Genomic DNA, 21313 nt, shown 5'->3' on the forward strand with positions numbered 1-21313 from the left:
TGTGGATGCTATTTTACGAAGGTTGGTGTGTGAGCAGGAGGTTGCTATGGAGGTTGTCTGTACCAACATAGACAACAACCTGCTTTTTGGATCCGACCCCAGAGTTCCCACCTATCGGCTAGCTGCGGAACTCTCTGGCGCACAGTTTGAAATTGCGTCTGGCACTCAATTTGAAAATGCAGTTGGGCCAAATCACGTATAAGCAAACTGATCGCACAAATTAAATTAATCATAATATTTTTTCGGTCGCGTAAATCAAGAGTTACCTGTACTACATTTCCACAAGGCTTTCCATTTTATCCATTGCAGAGTCATGAGTTTGGGTGTTTTTTTTAGCTTGCAAGGAAGATACGGTCTCACCAGCCTTCTTAGTAGAGTCTGCTGACTTGAAAATAGTAGATACAGTAGTTGGAGTCAAGCCATGGTGGCGAGCCTTGCCATTAGTTTTCTCACCTCTCATGTCTGTGAATAATATCCAACTTCACTTCAAGAGTAAGACACTTCCTGATCTTCTTAGCAATGCTAAGCAACATTGCAGGACTGGTTACAGGGCATTTTTGTGGCATGCTGAGCGAGGGAAGACAATCTGCTGCTGGACACTGTTATTGTTTTGAACTAATAGCGAGGATGGGTAGGGGAGTGAGTGGTGCACATTTTGTCCATGAGAGGTGCTGGTGTATTCAAAAGCCTGTCTGCTTGCGTGATACGGCGGGGCTTTCAGACTCGGAAAAAATTACCTGGATGAAATTATGTTAAAGCGAGTTTGGTGTTCATTATATGAACAGATGGTAGTAAATGGAAACGTTTGTTGTTGCAAAATTTTGTTGTGTGAATATTTGTTAATTGGGGGTTGCCTGTATATAAATTTATTCACTGATGATGCAAAGCTGCTAGAAGTTATCAAAACCAGAGAGGGCTTTCTGGTGTTGCAGGAAGATATAAACAAGATCTTTGAGTTGAGCAGGATGTGGAAATTGGAGTTTAATGCCAAGAAATGTCACATAATAGAACTAGGAAAGAGTAAGAGAAGACCAGTATGGAACTATTTGATGGGAGAAGAACAAGTAATGAAGACTAAAGAGGAAAAATATCTTGGAGTGATCACACAGGAAAATCTGAGCCCTGATAAACACATAAACAAGATATTTGGACTAATATATAGACTAATATAAGAGTGGCATCTCATTACATGGATAAAGATATGATGAAAAAAATCATCACAAGTATGATACACCCAAGGCTGGAATATGAAGCAGTGGTGTGGTGTCCAAGCTCTAAAAAGGATATAAGAAAATTGGAAAGGATACAGAAGATTGCCACATAGATGGTGCCAGAACTAAAGGACCTCACATATGAAGAACGATTGAAGGAAATGGGACTGCTAACCTTACAAGATAGAAGAGAAAGAGAAAACCTAATAACATTGTATAAGATAGTAAATGATATTGAAAAGATAGGCAAAGAAGACCTGGTACTGTTGACAGATGAAGATGGAAGGACAAGAGGACATGAAAAGATCAGAATGAGGCAGTGTGTGAAGGATATTGGAAAATAAAGTTTTCCACACAGAATGGTACAAAAATGGAATGCACTGGATAATGAAGATGTTGCAGCACATAATGTGCATAACTTACGTAAAATTAGATAAATGGAGATATGGAGACAGGACACTATGAGCCCCACTCAAACCCCATACAATACAACTAGGTAAATACACACACACACACACACACACACACACACACACACACACACACACACACACACACACACACACACACATTATCAACAACAAAAAGGTTCAGGCTAGGGCAGGTTGAGTAGGAAAGTGGAGTGGGTGAGATCAAGTTGAAGAAGTTAAGAAATTCCTAGAAAAGGAACAGGAAGAGGAAAAAGCTAAATTCTCTGAGGTACTAAAAAGTAGATACAAGAAAAGACAAAGGATGCAATAATTTAAGTAATATAGGAGAAGGAGGATTTGGTGAGGAGCACCAAATGTATCCTAATTTTTGGAGTAAAGAAAAAAAAAGAATAACAAGTTCACAAGAGAGGGAGAGAGAAGAGAGAGAGTTGGCAAAAGATTTATTAATTTGGTTCAGTACAGCACACAGGGGTTGGAGTGGAAAGTGGAGGAAGTCAATAGATTGGGAGGGTATAGTGAAGAAGGAAAGAGACCACTGAAAGTGAAAATCAGATATTGAATGGCGGTGGAGAAAATAATGGCAAGAAAAGGGAAATTGGCTGAAGATACTGAATTTAATATATTGATAAAAAGAGATATGAACTTGGAATAGAGAGAAAAGGAGAGAGTGCTAAGAAATGAAGCTAGGAAAAAAAAAAAACAAGAAAGGGGACTGAGATTGAGAAGAAGAAATTCTACTGGAGCGTTCTAGATATGAGACTGAGGAGGTGGTATTATCAGGAAAAAAGAGGAGGTAATGGAAGAAATACAAATGAGAGAGAGGCAAGAAATTAGGAGTGACATAAAAATATAGATGGGTTGTTGTCCAGTGTGTTGGAGGTTTGAGACTATTTAAAGGAGAAATGACACAATGTAATATGCATAGTAGAAACAAAGCTAAAAGAGGAAGTCCATGTTAGCTTTAAGGAAGAGGGATATAAAAGCTGGAAAAGAGACAGAAAGAGGGAGGAGGAGTGCTAATAATGGTTTGTGATGATATATGTGTGAAGCAAGTACACTATAAGGCGGCTCGCACACCAATGCAACTGGTTGCTTGAAACCAGTTGCGTGTGATGAATTGCGTGCAACCAGTTGCATGCTTAGCCACACACCAAAGCAACTATTCATTTATTAGTTGCATTCGAAATGTCAGACGACGAAGATGTATGTGTTCTTTGGTGGTGGCTTAAAAATAAGAAAAAGAAAAAGTACTGGATCCATCCTCTCTTAGCAAATAAAAAGCATACTTGTTACCAACTGGCCAAAGAATTCGATGGAGACCCTGAGAAATTTCAAAATTTCTACAGAATGAGTGAACCTGCCTTTCAACAACTCCTGCTACTAGTTGGCCCTCATATAAAGGTATCTGAAATGGACAGACAAATGACACAACAAGTGACATAGCACAGCGAGTGACACAGACCGTCTTCTACCAAAGATCACACGCAACTGGATCGCATGCAACCATTTTGGCAAGATGCATGAGACTGCAGTTGCGTAGTTCCATGCAACTATAGTGTCATGCAACTCAATGTGCACGTTTCTATGTATTTGCATTGAATGGTTGCATGCAACTTAAGTTTCACGTTGCATGCAACTGGTTTCAAGCAACCAGTTGCGTTGGTGTGCGAGCCGCCTAAGATGGCATGATAGAAGTAATGGGGGTAACAATCAAGACCGAAGAAATTAAAAAAAGAAGAATCATAGTCACATATGTAACACCAAAGAGCAATACATGGAGAACAAAAGAACTTACGGAAATGCAAGGAAAGGTGATTAAGGGGTTGGATAATATGATAGGAAGAGCTGAAAAAATACTATTACTAGGAGGCTTCAATTGGAAAAGACTAACTGATGAGAGATGGAAGTATTGGGTAATGCTGGATCATGGAGCAAGGAGATGTTACACATCCAGTGGGTGAAAGAATCAGCATGGTACAGAGGTGAAGAAGAACCATCATTACTTGATCTAGTATTCACAAAGCTGGAGCACCCTCCTATCATTCAATATCAGAGTCCAATGGGAAGAAGTGACCATGTAACATCAGAATTAGAAATGCAGGAATGGAAAGTAGTATGATACAGGGACGACTACAAAAATGAAGAGATTTAATTATGCAAGAGGAAAATTTGAAAAATTTTGAGTTTTGGTGGCATAGAATGGAGGAACATTATGAATGGAAAGACAGTACATGGGAAATATGAATCATTCCTACAGAAGTATAACAAGGGATTGAGGAAATATCTACCAATCTATAGAGTAAAAATGAGTAAATGAGCCTGGTACAATGGCAGATGTATAGAAGCTAAGAGGAAAAAAGATAAAACTTGCAAGAAATTTAAAAAGCTGAGAAATGAAAGCAGGACAACAGTATAAGGATGCTAGAAATGAATATGTTAGAGTAAGAAGAGAGGAACAAACTTTGAGAAAGATGTGATGAAGAAAAGTGAAGATGAACCCAAGCTTTTCTACAAGTATATCAATGGTAAGATGAATAAGGAAACAATAAAAAAAATAGTTAAAGGAGGAATGACATACCAAAATATTTGGGGCTGCCGTGGTACAGTGGAACCAAGCGTGCTTTGGAGTCCGAGGGATCTCCAAGCGCACGGGTTCAAATCCTGTCCACGGTCCGAGTGTAGGTTGGGATTCTTCACTCGGGGTAGCGGTTTCTTAGCGGTTGGGCTTTGAGATAGGAGGTACCCCATAAGGTATCCCCTTTATCCCAGAAATTCCCGTGAAAAGCCCACATGGTATAAATAATAAAAAAAAAAAAAAAACAGCTGAGGAAATGAGTGAAATAATGAATGAGAGCTTCAAGACTGTTCACTGAAGAAGAGAATTTTTCAGAACCAAATAGGACATTGCATTGTACAGGCTTGTTGGAAATTGTAGTGCACAAACAAAAAATTGGAAGACTACTAGAAAATTTGGATGTCAGAAAAGTGATGGGACCAGATGGTGTGACAGTCTGGGCAATAAAGAAATGTAAAGATCAGTTGTTAGAACCAATCTGAGAAATGTTTACCAGCTCATTAAAGGAAGGGAGAGTACCACTGGAATGGAAGAGTGCCAACATAATCCCAATATTCAAGGTAGGAAAGTCAACTGAGCCAATAAATTACAGACTGGTGTTATTTACAAGTGTTTGGGTAGGATATGTGAAATTGTTATGAAAGAGAAATGGGTTAGATATTTGGAAGATTTGAGAAGACTATTTGCTGCTGCAGGAAGATACAGACAAAATTTCTGAGTGGAGTAAGAAGTGGAAGTTAGAATTCAGTGCCAAGAAATGCCATGTAATGGAATTAGGAAAGAGTAAGAGAAAACCAGTATGGAACTATATGATAGGGGAGGAACAAATAATGAAGACTAAAGAGGAAAAAGATCTGGGAGGGGTTGTGCAAGAAACTTTGAGCCCTGAAAAGCACATAAGTAAAATATTTGGAACAACGCACAAAATGTTGACTAATATTAGGGTGGCATTTCAATACATGGATAAGGATATGATGAAAAAAATCATAATGAGTATGATATGTTCATAGTTGGAATATGCAGCAGTGGTGTGGTTGCTGAGCTTCAAAAAGGATATAAGAAAATGAGAATGAATTCAGAGGACAGCTACAAAGATGGTGCTGGAACTATAGAACCTAACATATGAAGAAAGGCAGAAGAAAATGGCATTGCCAACCTTACAAGATAGAAGAGAAAGAGAAAACCTAATAACATTGTATAAAATAGTTAATGGCATTGAAAAGATAGACAAGCAAGGCTTCATGCTGGTGACAGAAGAAGCAGGACATGTAAAGAAGATTAAGAAGAGGCAGTGTGTGAAGGATATTGGAAAGAACAGTTTTCCGCACAGAACAGTGGAAAAGTGGAATGCATTAAATGATGAAGTTGTTGCAGCACATAATGTGCATAGCTTTAAAGAAAAATGAGATAAGTGGAGATATGGAGACAGGACACAATGAGCCCTGTTTGAACCCTGTGTAATACAACTAGGTAAATACACAGAAGTTTAATATAAAAACAGGAAAAAATATATGGAAGTAACTATCTCAAACAATCCAACATTTAGCAAGCACATAAACAAGATCAATGGAGAAACATCAAAATGGCCTTCAACTACATAGATGAAGAGATGATAAAATAAAAACTGAGCGTTTATGAGACGCCCAAGATTGGAATATGCATCAATAGTGTGGTCACCAAGTCTACAGAAAGATATTAGAAAACTGGGACAGATTGAAAGAGCTGCTAGAAAATTTCCTTCAAGTCTAAAAGGATATAGTTATGAAGAGAGGTTGAAGAAATTGGGCCAGATATCACTAGATAAAAAGAGGGAAAGATGTGATCTGATAGCATTATATAGAATATTAGAGGGTTTGGAAAAGGTGGACAGGGATGACCTCATTGTGCCTGAAAATAGTGGCACGAGAGGACATAAGAATAAATTGAAGAGCAGTGTGTCCAGAAGAGACATCAAGAAGCACATATTTTCTCATAGAGGTATAGCAGCGTGGAATGAGTTTACTGACAAGACTGTGTGTGCTAGGACAATCCACAAATTTAAAGAAAATTTGGATAAAAGTAGATATGGAGACAGGACAGCATGAACCTAGTGTAGCTCTTGTCCTTCATCTTATGACTAGGTAAATACACACATGTGCTTGCATGCATACATGCATTGAAAATAAATCTCATATGCAAACAAAAGTTGAGATAGACACTGACTTGTGATTGCTGTCAGGTGTGGTGTTGGTAGTGGAATGCCTCCCTCACAAGCTCATTTCATGTCTCTAACAGCTCAGACAACTCAAATGGTACAGATGAAGTAAGGGCTCTTAGCAGTATTTTTACTAATAGATCAGCATAGAGACTTAACATTACTCATTCAAAGAGCAGAAAATACCTACTTGTGCATTCAGGATAGAACATGATAAAATTAGATAAATAAATAAGATCAGAAAAATAATAAGAAAATAAGTAAATAACTGAATAAATTCCCGCAAGTGTCTGCCTTATTGATGTCTGGCTTACTCAGGCCCAGCTTAACCACAATTTACTGTATATTTACTTTTGTTTTTATTTTTTGTATTTATATATTTTATATGGACACAAATGTAACTTCTACCATATTTCTTAAAAGATGACTGTGTTATTGACCATCATTATTTTGGCTTTCATTTCACCAGGAATGAGGGGATGTCAAGACATTGCCTCATCAGTACTCAGCAGGAAGGTGACATGACCACCTACAGCCTGAAGGAAGGGGACAGCTTCCCCAGCCTCAAAGCTCTCATTGAAAACTATAGAAACTTTCCTATCTGTATTAAGGTGATTAGTGATAAATTTGATGATAGCCACAAGCCAGAAATCAACTTCTCTTTTGTACATATACAGATACTCCCTGACTTAGAATGACTTGGATTCCATATGGCCATTTGTTAGTACGTAGTTAGTCATGTTTTAAAGTTATTGCTTTGTAGAATATTTTAGGTGTGTATATCTAAGTGATATAATATTGAGTTAAAACTACATTCTGCAGTATACAATTATAAAGATAATGTATACATCATAATGAAGCAAAATAAATTAGATTAAATTACTGTAATTTCTGGTATTAAAGAAACAATTTTTCTCTTGAAAATTAGTTTAAAAAATTTATAAATCCTGGTGTTCATAATTTGAATATTTGTAATATTTGTAAGTTGGGGAGTGTGTACATTTTAGTTGATGGCTTAATGAATATAGCGGTGTACAGTAAAGAATGGGTCCTATAACCTGTTTGATCCATTGTAGTAAGCTGTCATTGAATCAACATTTTCATGGAGTAAGAAAGAGATGAGACAAAACATTAACTTAGAACTATATATATATATATATATATATATATATATATATATATATATATATATATATATATATATATATATATATATTTCTTTTCTTTTCTCTAATAGAATAATATCAAACACTTCCAAAATGAAATCAATGTGGTTTTGAAGAATCCAGTGCCCTGTGGAAACCTGTTCAAGGAAGACAGTGAGGACCGCATTTTCTCCACTTATCCCGAGGTGCTGATAAATGTCGATATTGTCTATTGTCCTCAAATTAATCGTTCCTCAACATGCATGTTTCAAGCAATTCTTTGAAAAACAAGACACTTTTGGTCTTTCTTTTAGTGGGGCTGTCACCTGGTGTATGTCTTTTTACTCATTCATTGCTCTTGTCCAGTGTCCCTCTTCCATGAAAAAGAAAAAAAATGTTATGAAGAATGGGATTCAAGAACTGATTTGATTCTTTCCTTTGATATGATTCATCTATTAATACTTTCACTGTGATATGCAACCATTCAAACCAATAAAAGCAATGTTTGGAATCTTGTTAATAAATGTCTACTGGAAACAAAAGGATAAAAAATTATAGATTTTGTTATTTTTATTCATTACAGTCTTTGGAAGTGGTTAAGGAACAAGAAAAGTTGTCTCAGAGAGGTTAGGAAGTATGTTTCATATCACAGTGAAAGGGTTAAGTAGGTGATAGAGGACAGTAGTCATTTGTTGCTTACAAATGTTGATTCCTTTTGTATTTTCTTGGCTATTCATCTTTTAGTGTAGTAATGTTTAAATACCACTGAATCAGCCTTTTTTGATAGTGGCAAAACATGAGATCCTAAGAATATATAAATGATTTTGAGAACTCTCTCTCTCTCTCTCTCTCTCTCTCTCTCTCTCTCTCTCTCTCTCTCTCTCTCTCTCTCTCTCTCTCTCTCTCTCTCTCTCTCTCTCTCTCTCTCTCTCATCTTTTTTTTTATGAAGTGGTACCATCCAAACATGTCCAAAGAAGAGGCTGAAGACTACTTGAACCGCATTCAGAAATGTGGTGCCTTCCTCGTTCGGCCCAGCAACAACTGTGGAAATATTACAATTTCCTTCAGGTGAGGTAGTCTGAGTTGTTTTATCATATTTTATTTCATTTATTCACTTACGTATTCATTAATTTGTTATTTTTTCTCTCATGTCTCTTCTTGACCATTCTCTGCAATCTTACGAACAAAACAATGGACTGTTCTTTGTTGTAATTATGAAATTGTAAGTTCATAGACAACTGGGATTGGAATAGTGATCATGATAAAAGACACACACACACACACACACACACACGGGACATCGTCGATGGCGGAGGTGGTCGCTGAGCTCCAGAGCAATCATCTATAATTCTACAGTTACCTAAGAGTAACCAAGGTGGGAAAGGAGCTGGTAATGTTTGTCCCGTCTCCATATAGTCATGTTAACTGTTGATTAGCAAAATAATGTCCAGTGAAGGTAAATATAAACTGTAGCCTGCGTTTGAGCCATCAGCTGGTTTGTTTACGTCTGCGCAACATGGCGGCCGTGAACTCGAAAGAGGAATCAGACTTCACAGGGTTTCAAGGAATAATGGAGAAGAGCGCTTATGTGAAGAAAATTCTGGAGTTAGAAGGTAAAATTGAAAAACTGTTTGAAAAGTATGAGGGCCTGGAAACGAGTTATGACAATGTAAAAGAGACTGTGCCGATATGAAGAAGGAAAATGCAGCACTGAAAGAGGAAGTTAAGCTAATTAAAGTGAATTGCGAAAAATGTGGAGAATCTCTAGGAAAAGTGATGGAGAAGCAGGCTGAATGGAAAAAAGTCAGGAAGTGGAAAGAAAGGAGGTAAATTACAAAGTTGCAAGTCTGGAAAAGGAAATCAAAGAGTCAGGGAGAAAACTTTGGGCCTTGCTGAAATTATAGATCAACAGATCATAGAAGAGAAGATAGCTGAGAAAGTGGTGAAGGTTATTAAGTCAAATGAGACATTGGTGAGGGAAACTGTAGACAAAAAGAGATGTGTGGTGATATTTGGTGTGGAGGAGGATAAGACACCGAGTAAAATGAGAGAGAGAAAAACATAAAAAGGTGATAAATAATATCATTAATGTGGTGCAGGAGGAGGAAAAGACCTAGTACAAGAAATAGAGGACTTCCATAGAATTGGAAAGTTCACAAGAGAAGGTATGAGGCCAATAAGAATCAAACTTAAGTCACAAAAGGATGTAGATGAATTGGTGGAGAAGTCATGGAGGCTAGCCCAGCAGGAAACAACAAGGAAGATTTGGTTGAGAAGAGATCTCGGTGAAAAGGAAAGAGAAATGTTAAATGAGTTGAGAAAGGAGGCTTTGAAAAAAATGAAGAGAGGACAGAAGAGGAGAAGAAAGAGTTTTTCTGGAGAATCTTGGATATGAGACTGAGGAAGTGGTTCATAACCCAGAAAAGTACAGCAAGAAAGGACTAAAGAAACTTACATATGAGCGAAATGTAATGTATTCCAACATAAATGGAGTGATATCGGGATTTTAGAACTCAACGATTACTTGAGGGACAAGAACCCAGATATTGTGGGTCTTACTGAAACAAAACTGAGAGAGGAGAAGACCTGATGAAGGTTGGAGAAGGAAATATAATGTTTGGAAAAGAAATAGAGTAGGTAAGATGGGAGGAGGAGTGATGTTGCTGGTTAAAAAGATATAAAGGTGGATCAAGTGAAAAAGGTATGGGAAAGGCAGAAGTGCTAAAGATCAGAGCAGAAACTAATGAAGGAAAAAGAGGCACTACATAGTGGTGTACGTACCACCTAAGACAAATGCATGGTCAGTACAGGAATATGAAGAAATGATAAGTGATACAGGAACATGTCTGGAAGAAATGTTGGGTGGCTGTGAACGAACTATAATGATGGGAGATTTTAATTGTAAAGAGGTGTGTTGGGAGGACTGGTCAATGGAAGGATCAGAGACAACATGGGAAATACACTATTGACACTGGCAATGGAAAATGTGTTAACTCAGTGGGTCAAAGAAGATACTAGGTTTGGAGGAGAGGGAGCATCGTCAAGACTGGACTTGGTCTTTAGTACAGAGCCAATGGTCATTGAGGAGATGAGGGTGGAGTGCCCTTTAGCAAAGAGTGATCATGCAGTTTTGGAGTTCAAGGTGATAGACGAAGAGAAATCTAGAAGAAATGAAGAATATAAAGTGGGAAGATGGAATTATGCCAAGACAGATTTTGGAAACCTAAAGAAATTCTTTCAAGAGACAAATTGGATGAAATTCAAGAGTGCTAAGGAGCAAATGAAAAGTGGAAGGAATTTATAAAAATATACAAAGAAGGTGAGAAAAATTTGTACCAATAAGACAACATAGAGAAGTTGGAAAGCAGGACTGGTTTAACGATAGATGTGAAAAGGCTAGAACAAGAAAAGAGGATGCATGGAAGAGGTGGAGAAGGAAAAGACGGATTAAGCAGTGGGAAAGTTACAAAAGAGCAAGAAATGAATATGTGTTGATTAGAAGAGAAGAAAGAAAGAAACAAGAAAAGGATATAATTGATAAATGTAAAGACCAACCAAGGCTTTTTACAGACATGTGAACAACAACATCAAAAATAGAGAAAGTATTGAAAGTTTAGAAGTAAATGGAGTATGCAGTGAAGATCCCAGGAAATGGCAGAGGCTATGAATGGATGCTTTCGGAAGGTATTCACAAAGGAGACTGCTTTTGACAAACCACTGGTAATGGAACAGAAAGGGATTATGAAGGAGTTTCAAGTAACGGTGGAGGAGATCAAGAACATGATGGGGAGTTTAGAAGTGAGAAAAGCTGTGGGACCTGATGGGGTATCAGGATGGATTTTAAGAGAATGCAGGAGCAATTGGCAGAAAAAGTTTGTGAAGTAATTGATGCCTCATTAAGGGAAGGTGTAGTGCCCCAAGACTGGAAAAGAGCTAACATTGTCCCAATCTATAAATCAGGTAACAAGAGAGACCCATTGAACTATAGACCAGTGTCACTTACAAGTGTGGTAGCTAAGATGTGTGAGAGGGTGGTGAAGACTAGATGGACAGACTTCTTGGAGAAAAATGACATACTTTGTGAGTGTCAATTTGGTTTTAGGAAAGGGCGTTCATGCACGACAAACCTGATATGTTACTATTCGAGGGTGATAGATGTAATACAGGAAAGAGATGGTTGGGCTGATGGAATATATCTGGATTTAAAAAAGGCCTTTGATAAGGTACCACACCAGAGACTGATCTGGAAACTTGAAATGGTAGGAGGAGTGCATGGCAGTTTACTAAAATGGATGGAAGACTTTTGGTAGGAAGAGAAATGAGAACAATAATTAAGGACAGACCATCAGAATGGGGATTGGTGGAGAGTGGAGTTCCACAGGGATCAGTGTTGGCACCAGTAATGTTCGCAGTCTACATAAATGACATGGTGGATGGGGTGTCCAGTTATGTGAGCCTATTTGCAGACGATGCAAAATTGTTAAGAAAAGTGAGATGTGACAAAGATTGCGAACTACTCCAGGAAGACTTGGACAGAATATGGAAATGGAGCTGTACATGGCAAATGGAGTTCAACACGACAAAATGCAAGAAAATAGAGTTTGGCAAGAGTGAAAGAAGAATCAGGAGTATGTACAAGATAGGAAATGAAGACATAAAACCAGTCATGAAGAAAAGACCTTGGGGTGACAATTACCAATGACCTATCGCCAGAGAGACATATAAACAAAATAATTGGAGAAGTATTGAACTTATTGAGGAACATAAGAGTGGCGTTCGTATATCTAGATGAAGAAATGATGAAGAAAATAATTACTGCAATGATAAGACCGAGGCTTGAATATGCAACAATACAGTGGGCTCCGAACTTAAAGAAACACATAAGGAAACTAGAGAAAGTACAGAGGGCTGCAACGAAAATGGTGCCTGACTTAAGAGATTTGACTTATGAAGACAGACTGAAAAGAATGCAACTTCCAACCCTGGAAAACAGAAGAGAAAGGGAGACCTGATAGCAATATACAGAGTGATGATTGGCATGGAAAAATGGATAGGGAAGATCTGTGTATGTGGAATGGAAGAATGTCGAGAGGGCATGGGAAAAACTAAAATGGCCACTTATAGGAGAGATGTGAAAAAATATAGCTTCCCTCATAGAAGGGTGGAAGCATGGAATAGTTTAGACGTGGAAGTGGTCAACGCAAGGAATATTCATGATTTTAAGAAAAAGCTGGACATTAATAGATATGGAGACGGGACAACACGAGCATAGCTCTTTTCCCGTATGTTACAATTAGGTAAATACAATTAGGTAAATACACACACACACACACACACACACACACACACACACACGGGACATCGTCGATGGCGGAGGTGGTCGCTGAGCTCCAGAGCAATCATCTCTAATTCTACAGTTACCATTGCCTAAGAGTAACCAAGGTGGGAAAGGAGCTGGTAATGTTTGTCCCGTCTCCATATAGTCATGTTAACTGTTGATTAGCAAAATAATGTCCAGTGAAGGTAAATATAAACTGTAGCCTGCGTTTGAGCCATCAGCTGGTTTGTTTACATCTGCGCAACATGGCGGCCGTGAACTCGAAAGATGAATCAGACTTCACAGGGTTTCAAGGAATAATGGAGAAGAGCGCTTATGTGAAGAAAATTCTGGAGTTAGAAGGTAAAATTGAAAAACTGTTTGAAAAGTATGGGGCCTGGAAACGAGTTATGACAATGTAAAGAAAGACTGTGCCGATATGAAGAAGGAAAATGAAGCACTGAAAGAGGAAGTTAAGCTAATTAAAGTGAATTGCGAAAATGTGGAGAATCTCTAGGAAAAGTGATGGAGAAGCAGGCTGAATGGAAAAAAAGTCAGGAAGTGGAAAGAAAGGAGGTAAATTACAAAGTTGCAAGTCTGGAAAAGGAAATCAAAGAGTCTGGGGAGAAAACTTTGGGCCTTGCTGAAATTATAGATCAACAGATCATAGAAGAGAAGATAGCTGAGAAAGTGGTGAAGGTTATTAAGTCAAATGAGACATTGGTGAGGGAAACTGTAGACAAAAAGAGATGTGTGGTGATATTTGGTGTGGAGGAGGATAAGACACCGAGTAAAATGGAGAGAGAGAAAACATAAAAAGGTGATAAATAATATCATTAATGTGGTGCAGGAGGAGGAAAAGACCTAGTACAAGAAATAGAGGACTTCCATAGAATTGGAAAGTTCACAAGAGAAGGTATGAGGCCAATAAGAATCAAACTTAAGTCACAAAAGGATGTAGATGAATTGGTGGAGAAGTCATGGAGGCTAGCCCAGCAGGAAACAACAAGGAAGATTTGGTTGAGAAGAGATCTCGGTGAAAAGGAAAGAGAAATGTTAAATGAGTTGAGAAAGGAGGCTTTGAAAAAAATGAAGAGAGGACAGAAGAGGAGAAGAAAGAGTTTTTCTGGAGAATCTTGGATATGAGACTGAGGAAGTGGTTCATAACCCAGAAAAGTACAGCAAGAAAGGACTAAAGAAACTTACATATGAGCGAAATGTAATGTATTCCAACATAAATGGAGTGATATCGGGGATTTTAGAACTCAACGATTACTTGAGGGACAAGAACCCAGATATTGTGGGTCTTACTGAAACAAAACTGAGAGAGGAGAAGACCTGATGATGGTTGGAGAAGGGAAATATAATGTTTGGAAAAGAAATAGAGTAGGTAAGATGGGAGGAGGAGTGATGTTGCTGGTTAAAAAAGATATAAAGGTGGATCAAGTGAAAAAGGTATGGGAAAGGCAGAAGTGCTAAAGATCAGAGCAGAAACTAATGAAGGAAAAAGAGGCACTACATAGTGGTGTACGTACCACCTAAGACAAATGCATGGTCAGTACAGGAATATGAAGAAATGATAAGTGATACAGGAACATGTCTGGAAGAAATGTTGGGTGGCTGTGAACGAACTATAATGATGGGAGATTTTAATTGTAAAGAGGTGTGTTGGGAGGACTGGTCAATGGAAGGATCAGAGACAACATGGGAAATACACTATTGACACTGGCAATGGAAAATGTGTTAACTCAGTGGGTCAAAGAAGATACTAGGTTTGGAGGAGAGGGAGCATCGTCAAGACTGGACTTGGTCTTTAGTACAGAGCCAATGGTCATTGAGGAGATGAGGGTGGAGTGCCCTTTAGCAAAGAGTGATCATGCAGTTTTGGAGTTCAAGGTGATAGACGAAGAGAAATCTAGAAGAAATGAAGAATATAAAGTGGGAAGATGGAATTATGCCAAGACAGATTTTGGAAACCTAAAGAAATTCTTTCAAGAGACAAATTGGATGAAATTCAAGAGTGCTAAGGAGCAAATGAAAAGTGGAAGGAATTTATAAAATATACAAAGAAGGTGAGAAAAATTTGTACCAATAAGACAACATAGAGAAGTTGGAAAGCAGGACTGGTTTAACGATAGATGTGAAAAGGCTAGAACAAGAAAAGAGGATGCATGGAAGAGGTGGAGAAGGAAAAGACGGATTAAGCAGTGGGAAAGTTACAAAAGAGCAAGAAATGAATATGTGTTGATTAGAAGAGAAGAAAGAAAGAAACAAGAAAAGGATATAATTGATAAATGTAAAGACCAACCAAGGCTTTTTACAGACATGTGAACAACAACATCAAAAATAGAGAAAGTATTGAAAGTTTAGAAGTAAATGGAGTATGCAGTGAAGATCCCAGGAAATGGCAGAGGCTATGAATGGATGCTTTCGGAAGGTATTCACAAAGGAGACTGCTTTTGACAAACCACTGGTAATGGAACAGAAAGGGATTATGAAGGAGTTTCAAGTAACTGTGGAGGAGATCAAGAACATGATGGGGAGTTTAGAAGTGAGAAAAGCTGTGGGACCTGATGGGGTATCAGGATGGATTTTAAGAGAATGCAGGAGCAATTGGCAGAAAAAGTTTGTGAAGTAATTGATGCCTCATTAAGGGAAGGTGTAGTGCCCCAAGACTGGAAAAGAGCTAACATTGTCCCAATCTATAAATCAGGTAACAAGAGAGACCCATTGAACTATAGACCAGTGTCACTTACAAGTGTGGTAGCTAAGATGTGTGAGAGGGTGGTGAAGAATAGATGGACAGACTTCTTGGAGAAAAATGACATACTTTGTGAGTGTCAATTTGGTTTTAGAAAAGGGCGTTCATGCACGACAAACCTGATATGTTACTATTCGAGGGTGATAGATGTAATACAGGAAAGAGATGGTTGGGCTGATGGAATATATCTGGATTTAAAAAGGCCTTTGATAAGGTACCACACCAGAGACTGATCTGGAAACTTGAAATGGTAGGAGGAGTGCATGGCAGTTTACTAAAATGGATGGAAGACTTTTGGTAGGAAGAGAAATGAGAACAATAATTAAGGACAGACCATCAGAATGGGGATTGGTGGAGAGTGGAGTTCCACAGGGATCAGTGTTGGCACCAGTAATGTTCGCGGTCTACATAAATGACATGGTGGATGGGGTGTCCAGTTATGTGAGCCTATTTGCAGACGATGCAAAATTGTTAAGAAAAGTGAGATGTGACAAAGATTGCGAACTACTCCAGGAAGACTTGGACAGAATATGGAAATGGAGCTGTACATGGCAAATGGAGTTCAACACGACAAAATGCAAGAAAATAGAGTTTGGCAAGAGTGAAAGAAGAATCAGGAGTATGTACAAGATAGGAAATGAAGACATAAAACCAGTCATGAAGAAAAAGACCTTGGGGTGACAATTACCAATGACCTATCGCCAGAGAGACATATAAACAAAATAATTGGAGAAGTATTGAACTTATTGAGGAACATAAGAGTGGCGTTCGTATATTTAGATGAAGAAATGATGAAGAAAATAATTACTGCAATGATAAGACCGAGGCTTGAATATGCAACAATACAGTGGGCTCGAACTTAAAGAAACACATAAGGAAACTAGAGAAAGTACAGAGGGCTGCAACAAAATGGTGCCTGACTTAAGAGATTTGACTTATGAAGACAGACTGAAAAGAATGCAACTTCCAACCCTGGAAAACAGAAGAGAAAGGGGAGACCTGATAGCAATATACAGAGTGATGATTGGCATGGAAAAATGGATAGGGAAGATCTGTGTATGTGGAATGGAAGAATGTCGAGAGGGCATGGGAAAAACTAAAATGGCCACTTATAGGAGAGATGTGAAAAATATAGCTTCCCTCATAGAAGGGTGGAAGCATGGAATAGTTTAGACGTGGAAGTGGTCAACGCAAGGAATATTCATGATTTTAAGAAAAGCTGGACATTAATAGATATGGAGACGGGACAACACGAGCATAGCTCTTTTCCGTATGTTACAATTAGGTAAATACAATTACACACACACACACACACACACACACACACACACAGAGAGAGATGGAGATATTTGGTGTGTCTAGAGTATGGTAGTGCAGTACAGGAAGAAAGAAAATACCTATGGTATTACAGGGCCCGGGTAACTCTAAGTTTGTGTCCGAAATAATGTCCTACTGTCTCTTAGTGTTGAAAGTGAGTGATATGGAGAGTGATCCCTGAGAGGAGTGTGGACGGTGATCGCTCTGGCCGTAATCAGCTGACAACAACAAAATGGCGTCCAGGCAAACTAGAGACTTGAAGGTTTTATTATTACGCCAAAAGGACTGCAGAAACTTGACATGGATGCAAGAATCCAGGCGCTGGAGAGTAAGTTCCTAAACATTTTGTCAATAGAAGAAAAACTGGATAGAGTTCTAGCCGAGAATGATTCATTTAAAAAAGAGATCTACTTGTTAATGCTAGAGAATAAAGAGCTGTTGAAGGAAAAAGTAGAGATGGAGAAAGAAAACCAACAACTAAGGAAACAATGGGAAGAAATGAAGGCTAAACTCATGGAAATGGAGATAAAAATATCCGAAGGGGACTTGAAGAAAGAGGAATGTCTTAATCTAATTGACACTAGGATGAAAGAAGTGAATCATGAACATCTGGAGGTACAAAGGTTGTTTAGGGAGATAGTAAAAAAGCAGGAAGAGGAAAATAAAGGGATTATGCAGAGGGAAATGGTAAAGGCACTAAAGGAAAATGAGTATGTGGTGAGAGATATCGCTGAAAAGAAAAAATGTGTGATCATAATAGGATTGTGGGAGGAAACTAACAGGAACTGGCAGGACAGGAGGGATAAAGAAAATGACAAGATTAAGTCTTTACTGAACAAGATCTCTGTGGAAGAAGAGGACCTATATGCTGAGGTAGAAGAAAGTGTGAGATTGGGAGCTTTTGAGGAAGGCAAGAATAGACCATTAAAATTGAAATTAAAGTCTCAGGTGGCAGCGGAGGCCTTGTTGAGGAGGGCTTGGAAACTTAAGGACTCTGAGGAAACCAAAACAATTTACATAAGAAGAAATATGTCACAAGATGAGAGAATGAAGATGAAGGAGCTAGTATCTGAAGTGAAGGAGAGGAATGACGAAAGAACAGAGGAGGAAAAGATCAAGTTTTTTTGGAGGATGAGAAATGGGAGGCTAAAGAAGTGGTGGATAAAACAGACGGAATAGGCATTACATGGAAGAACGAGACTAGGAATGGAATAAAAGTGACTTACACGAACATAGATGGATTTCTGTCTAAGAGGCTAGAATGTATGGATTACCTAAGAAATAACGAACCGGACATAATGTGTGTAGTGGAAACAAAGCTAAGGCCGAAATAAAGCTAGACTGGTTTGTTGTAAAACACTACAAAGTATGGAGAAATGATAGAAAAATAAAGGTGGTGGTGGTATAATGGTTCTTACTAAGGAAGATCTGATAGTGAAGGAGGTGAACTATAGTAAGAGAAATGAGGAAGTGATAAGTATGCTTATAACAGATGGCAAGAGGGACATTAATATTATAACAGTATACATACCACCCAGAACCAGTGCTTGGGAATATGAACAGTACCAAATGGTGATGAGAAATACTCTAGACAGAATGAAGCAAGAACTCAACAGAAAGGATAGAGTGATGATAGTTGGAGACTTTAATTGCAAAGAAATAGTGTGGGAAGACTACGAAGTGGTGAATGGTGGTGAGTGGGCAGAAGAATTGTTAAAGGTAGCAACAAATAACTTGATGGCACAGTGGGTGAGATCACCAACAAGGTGCAGGGGACAAGATGTTGCAGCAAGGTTGGATTTGGTATTTACCAGGGAATCTCTAAAAGAGGAAATTGAACATGAAAGTCCCTTGGGGAAAAGCGATCATGATGTCCTAAGCTTTGAGCTGGATACAGAATTAAGCACGAATAAGATTGTGGAACGCAGGGAGGAAAAATTAAATTATACTAGGGCAAATTATAACCATATAAGGGAGTTCTTTAATGAAATTGACTGGTCCGTGGTATACCAGGAAAGAGATATGCAATTGAAGTATGATAAATTTATGGATTTGTATAACTCTGCTGTGAAAAGTTTGTGCCATATTACAGGAAGAGGACTTTAAATAATAAACAGTGGTTTAATAGAAATTGTGAAGAAGCAAAAAAGAACAAAGAAAAGGCATGGAAGAAACTTAAGAAAACAGTGATGTATTATCAAGGGAAGGCTACAAAACAGCAAGGAATAGATATGTTGAAGTAAGGAGAACAGCACAGAAGGAATATGAACAGAGGGTGGTGGAAAACTGTGATAGTGACCCAAAATGTTTTACAAATTCATAAATGGAAAACTAAATAAAAGGGAGGCAATAGAAAAGGTAAAAACGGGAAGAAGTATATGAAGATGCTGGAGAGATAGCTGAAATTTTGAACGACAACTTTTGCAAAGTGTTTACAAAGGAGGAGCATTTTATGGGAGGAAGGCCTACGGAAATAAAGCAAATGCAGGACATCATGGTTACTAAGGAAGATGTAAGGAAAATTATAAGCAATCTGGATATTAATAAATCAATGGGGCCTGATGGCATATCTGGGAGGTTGCTAAAAGAATGTAAGGATCAATTGTTGAACCCCATATTTGATATTGTGGAAACCTCCATACGAACAGGATTAGTCCCGAAAGAGTGGAAAAGAGCTGACATTGTGCCTATATATAAGAATGGTAGTAGAATGGAACCGCTAAATTATAGACCAGTATCGTTGACTAGTATATTGTGCAAGGTATGTGAAGAAGTAATTAAAGCTAAGTGGAGTGAGTATCTAGAAAGTGAAAACATTCTGAGTGAAAGGCAGTTTGGTTTCAGAAAAGGAAGATCGTGTGTATCCAATTTATTATGTTTTTATTCAAGAGTGACTGACATACTACAACATAGAGAGGGATGGGTGGATGCTATCTACCTGGACTTGAGAAAGGCCTTTGATAAAGTACCACACAATAGACTGATGTGGAAACTAAAGATGACTGGAGGAGTAAATGATAAACTAGCAAAATGGATGGAAAATTACTTAATGGGAAGAGAAATGAGAACAGTGGTGAGAGGAAAGAAGTCCGAGTGGAAGAAGGTAACCAGTGGAGTTCCACAAGGGTCAGTGCTGGGTCCCATCATGTTTTTGATTTATGTTAATGATATGCCAGTAGGAATTGACAGTTATATGAACATGTTTGCGGACGATACTAAAATTATGAGGAGAGTAAAGAATGTGGAAGATTGTAACAAGTTACAGGAAGATCTTGATAAATATATGAGTGGAGTAAAGAGTGGCAGATGGAATTTAATATAGACAAGACCCATGTTATGAAAATGGGAAGAAGTAGATACAGACCAAACTGGGATTACAGACTGGGTGATGAGAAAATTAAAGAGACCAATGAGGAGAAAGACTTAGGAGTAACCGTGCAAAACACTTTGTCACCGGAGAAACACATTAACAAGATTTTTGGGAAAACATACAACATGCTTCAAAATATTGGCCTTGCATTCCACTACCTAGATGAAGGAATGATGAAGAAGATATTATGTACCTTAATAAGACCCCAGCTAGAATATGCAGCATGTGTCTGGTCACCGCATATGAAGAAAAATGTGAAGAAGGTAGAAAGGGTACAAAGGCTGGCAACAAGGATGGTACCAGGACTCAGGAGTTAGACTATGAGGAAAGACTGAGGAAGCTGGGGCTGACCACATTAGAAGAGAGAAGAACAAGAGGAGACATGATAACTATGTATAAATTGGTGAACAAGATTGACATACTGGATAAAGGTGAGAGTTGATAAAGGTGACCACAAGTAATAAAGGACATCTCCGAGGACATGGAAAAAAGCGTAATAAAGTGGAATAAACTGACATCTGTCTAAATGATGTGAGAAAATACAGAGACCGCATCGTAGCATTGATAAGTGGAATAAACTGAGCAGTCATGTCGTTGATGCTGGGTGTGTCAATCAGATGAAAGAGAGATATGACAGGAATGGACAAGGAGACATGGACACAGAGAGCTTAGCTCTGGGCCCTGTAATACACTGTTTGAAAATAGGTAACGAGTTATGACAATGTAATGAAAAAGTGTGGAAAAGGAAATCAAAGAGTCTGGGAGAAAACTTTGGGCCTTGCTGAAATTATAGATCAACAGATCATAGAAGAGAAGATTGCTGAGAAAGTGGTGAAGGTTATTAAATCAAATGAGACATTGGTGAGGGAAACTGTAGACAAAAAGAGATGTGTGGTGATATTTGGTGTGGAGGAGGATAAGACACCGAGTAAAATGGAGAGAGAAAAACATAAAAAGGTGATAAATAATATCATTAATGTGGTGCAGGAGG

General features: G+C 38.3%; 1 protein-coding gene across 2 annotated transcripts in view; it reads left to right on the top strand.

Annotated features, from left to right (window-relative positions):
• The first annotated feature begins 7648 nt into the window (after nucleotides 1-7648).
• The window catches only part of LOC123498081 (1-phosphatidylinositol 4,5-bisphosphate phosphodiesterase gamma plc-3-like), a 109458-nt gene continuing 95793 nt past the window's right edge, over nucleotides 7649-21313 (top strand). For both annotated transcript variants that reach the window (XM_045245180.1, XM_045245185.1), the window contains exons 1-2: nucleotides 7649-7762; nucleotides 8507-8625. In XM_045245180.1, coding sequence (XP_045101115.1) covers nucleotides 8566-8625 — 60 coding nt within the window. In that variant the 5' untranslated portion in view covers nucleotides 7649-7762; nucleotides 8507-8565. The remainder of the gene's footprint in view (nucleotides 7763-8506; nucleotides 8626-21313) is intronic.

This window comes from Portunus trituberculatus, chromosome 47 (assembly GCF_017591435.1).
Source record: "Portunus trituberculatus isolate SZX2019 chromosome 47, ASM1759143v1, whole genome shotgun sequence".
Classification (NCBI taxonomy): domain Eukaryota; kingdom Metazoa; phylum Arthropoda; class Malacostraca; order Decapoda; family Portunidae; genus Portunus; species Portunus trituberculatus.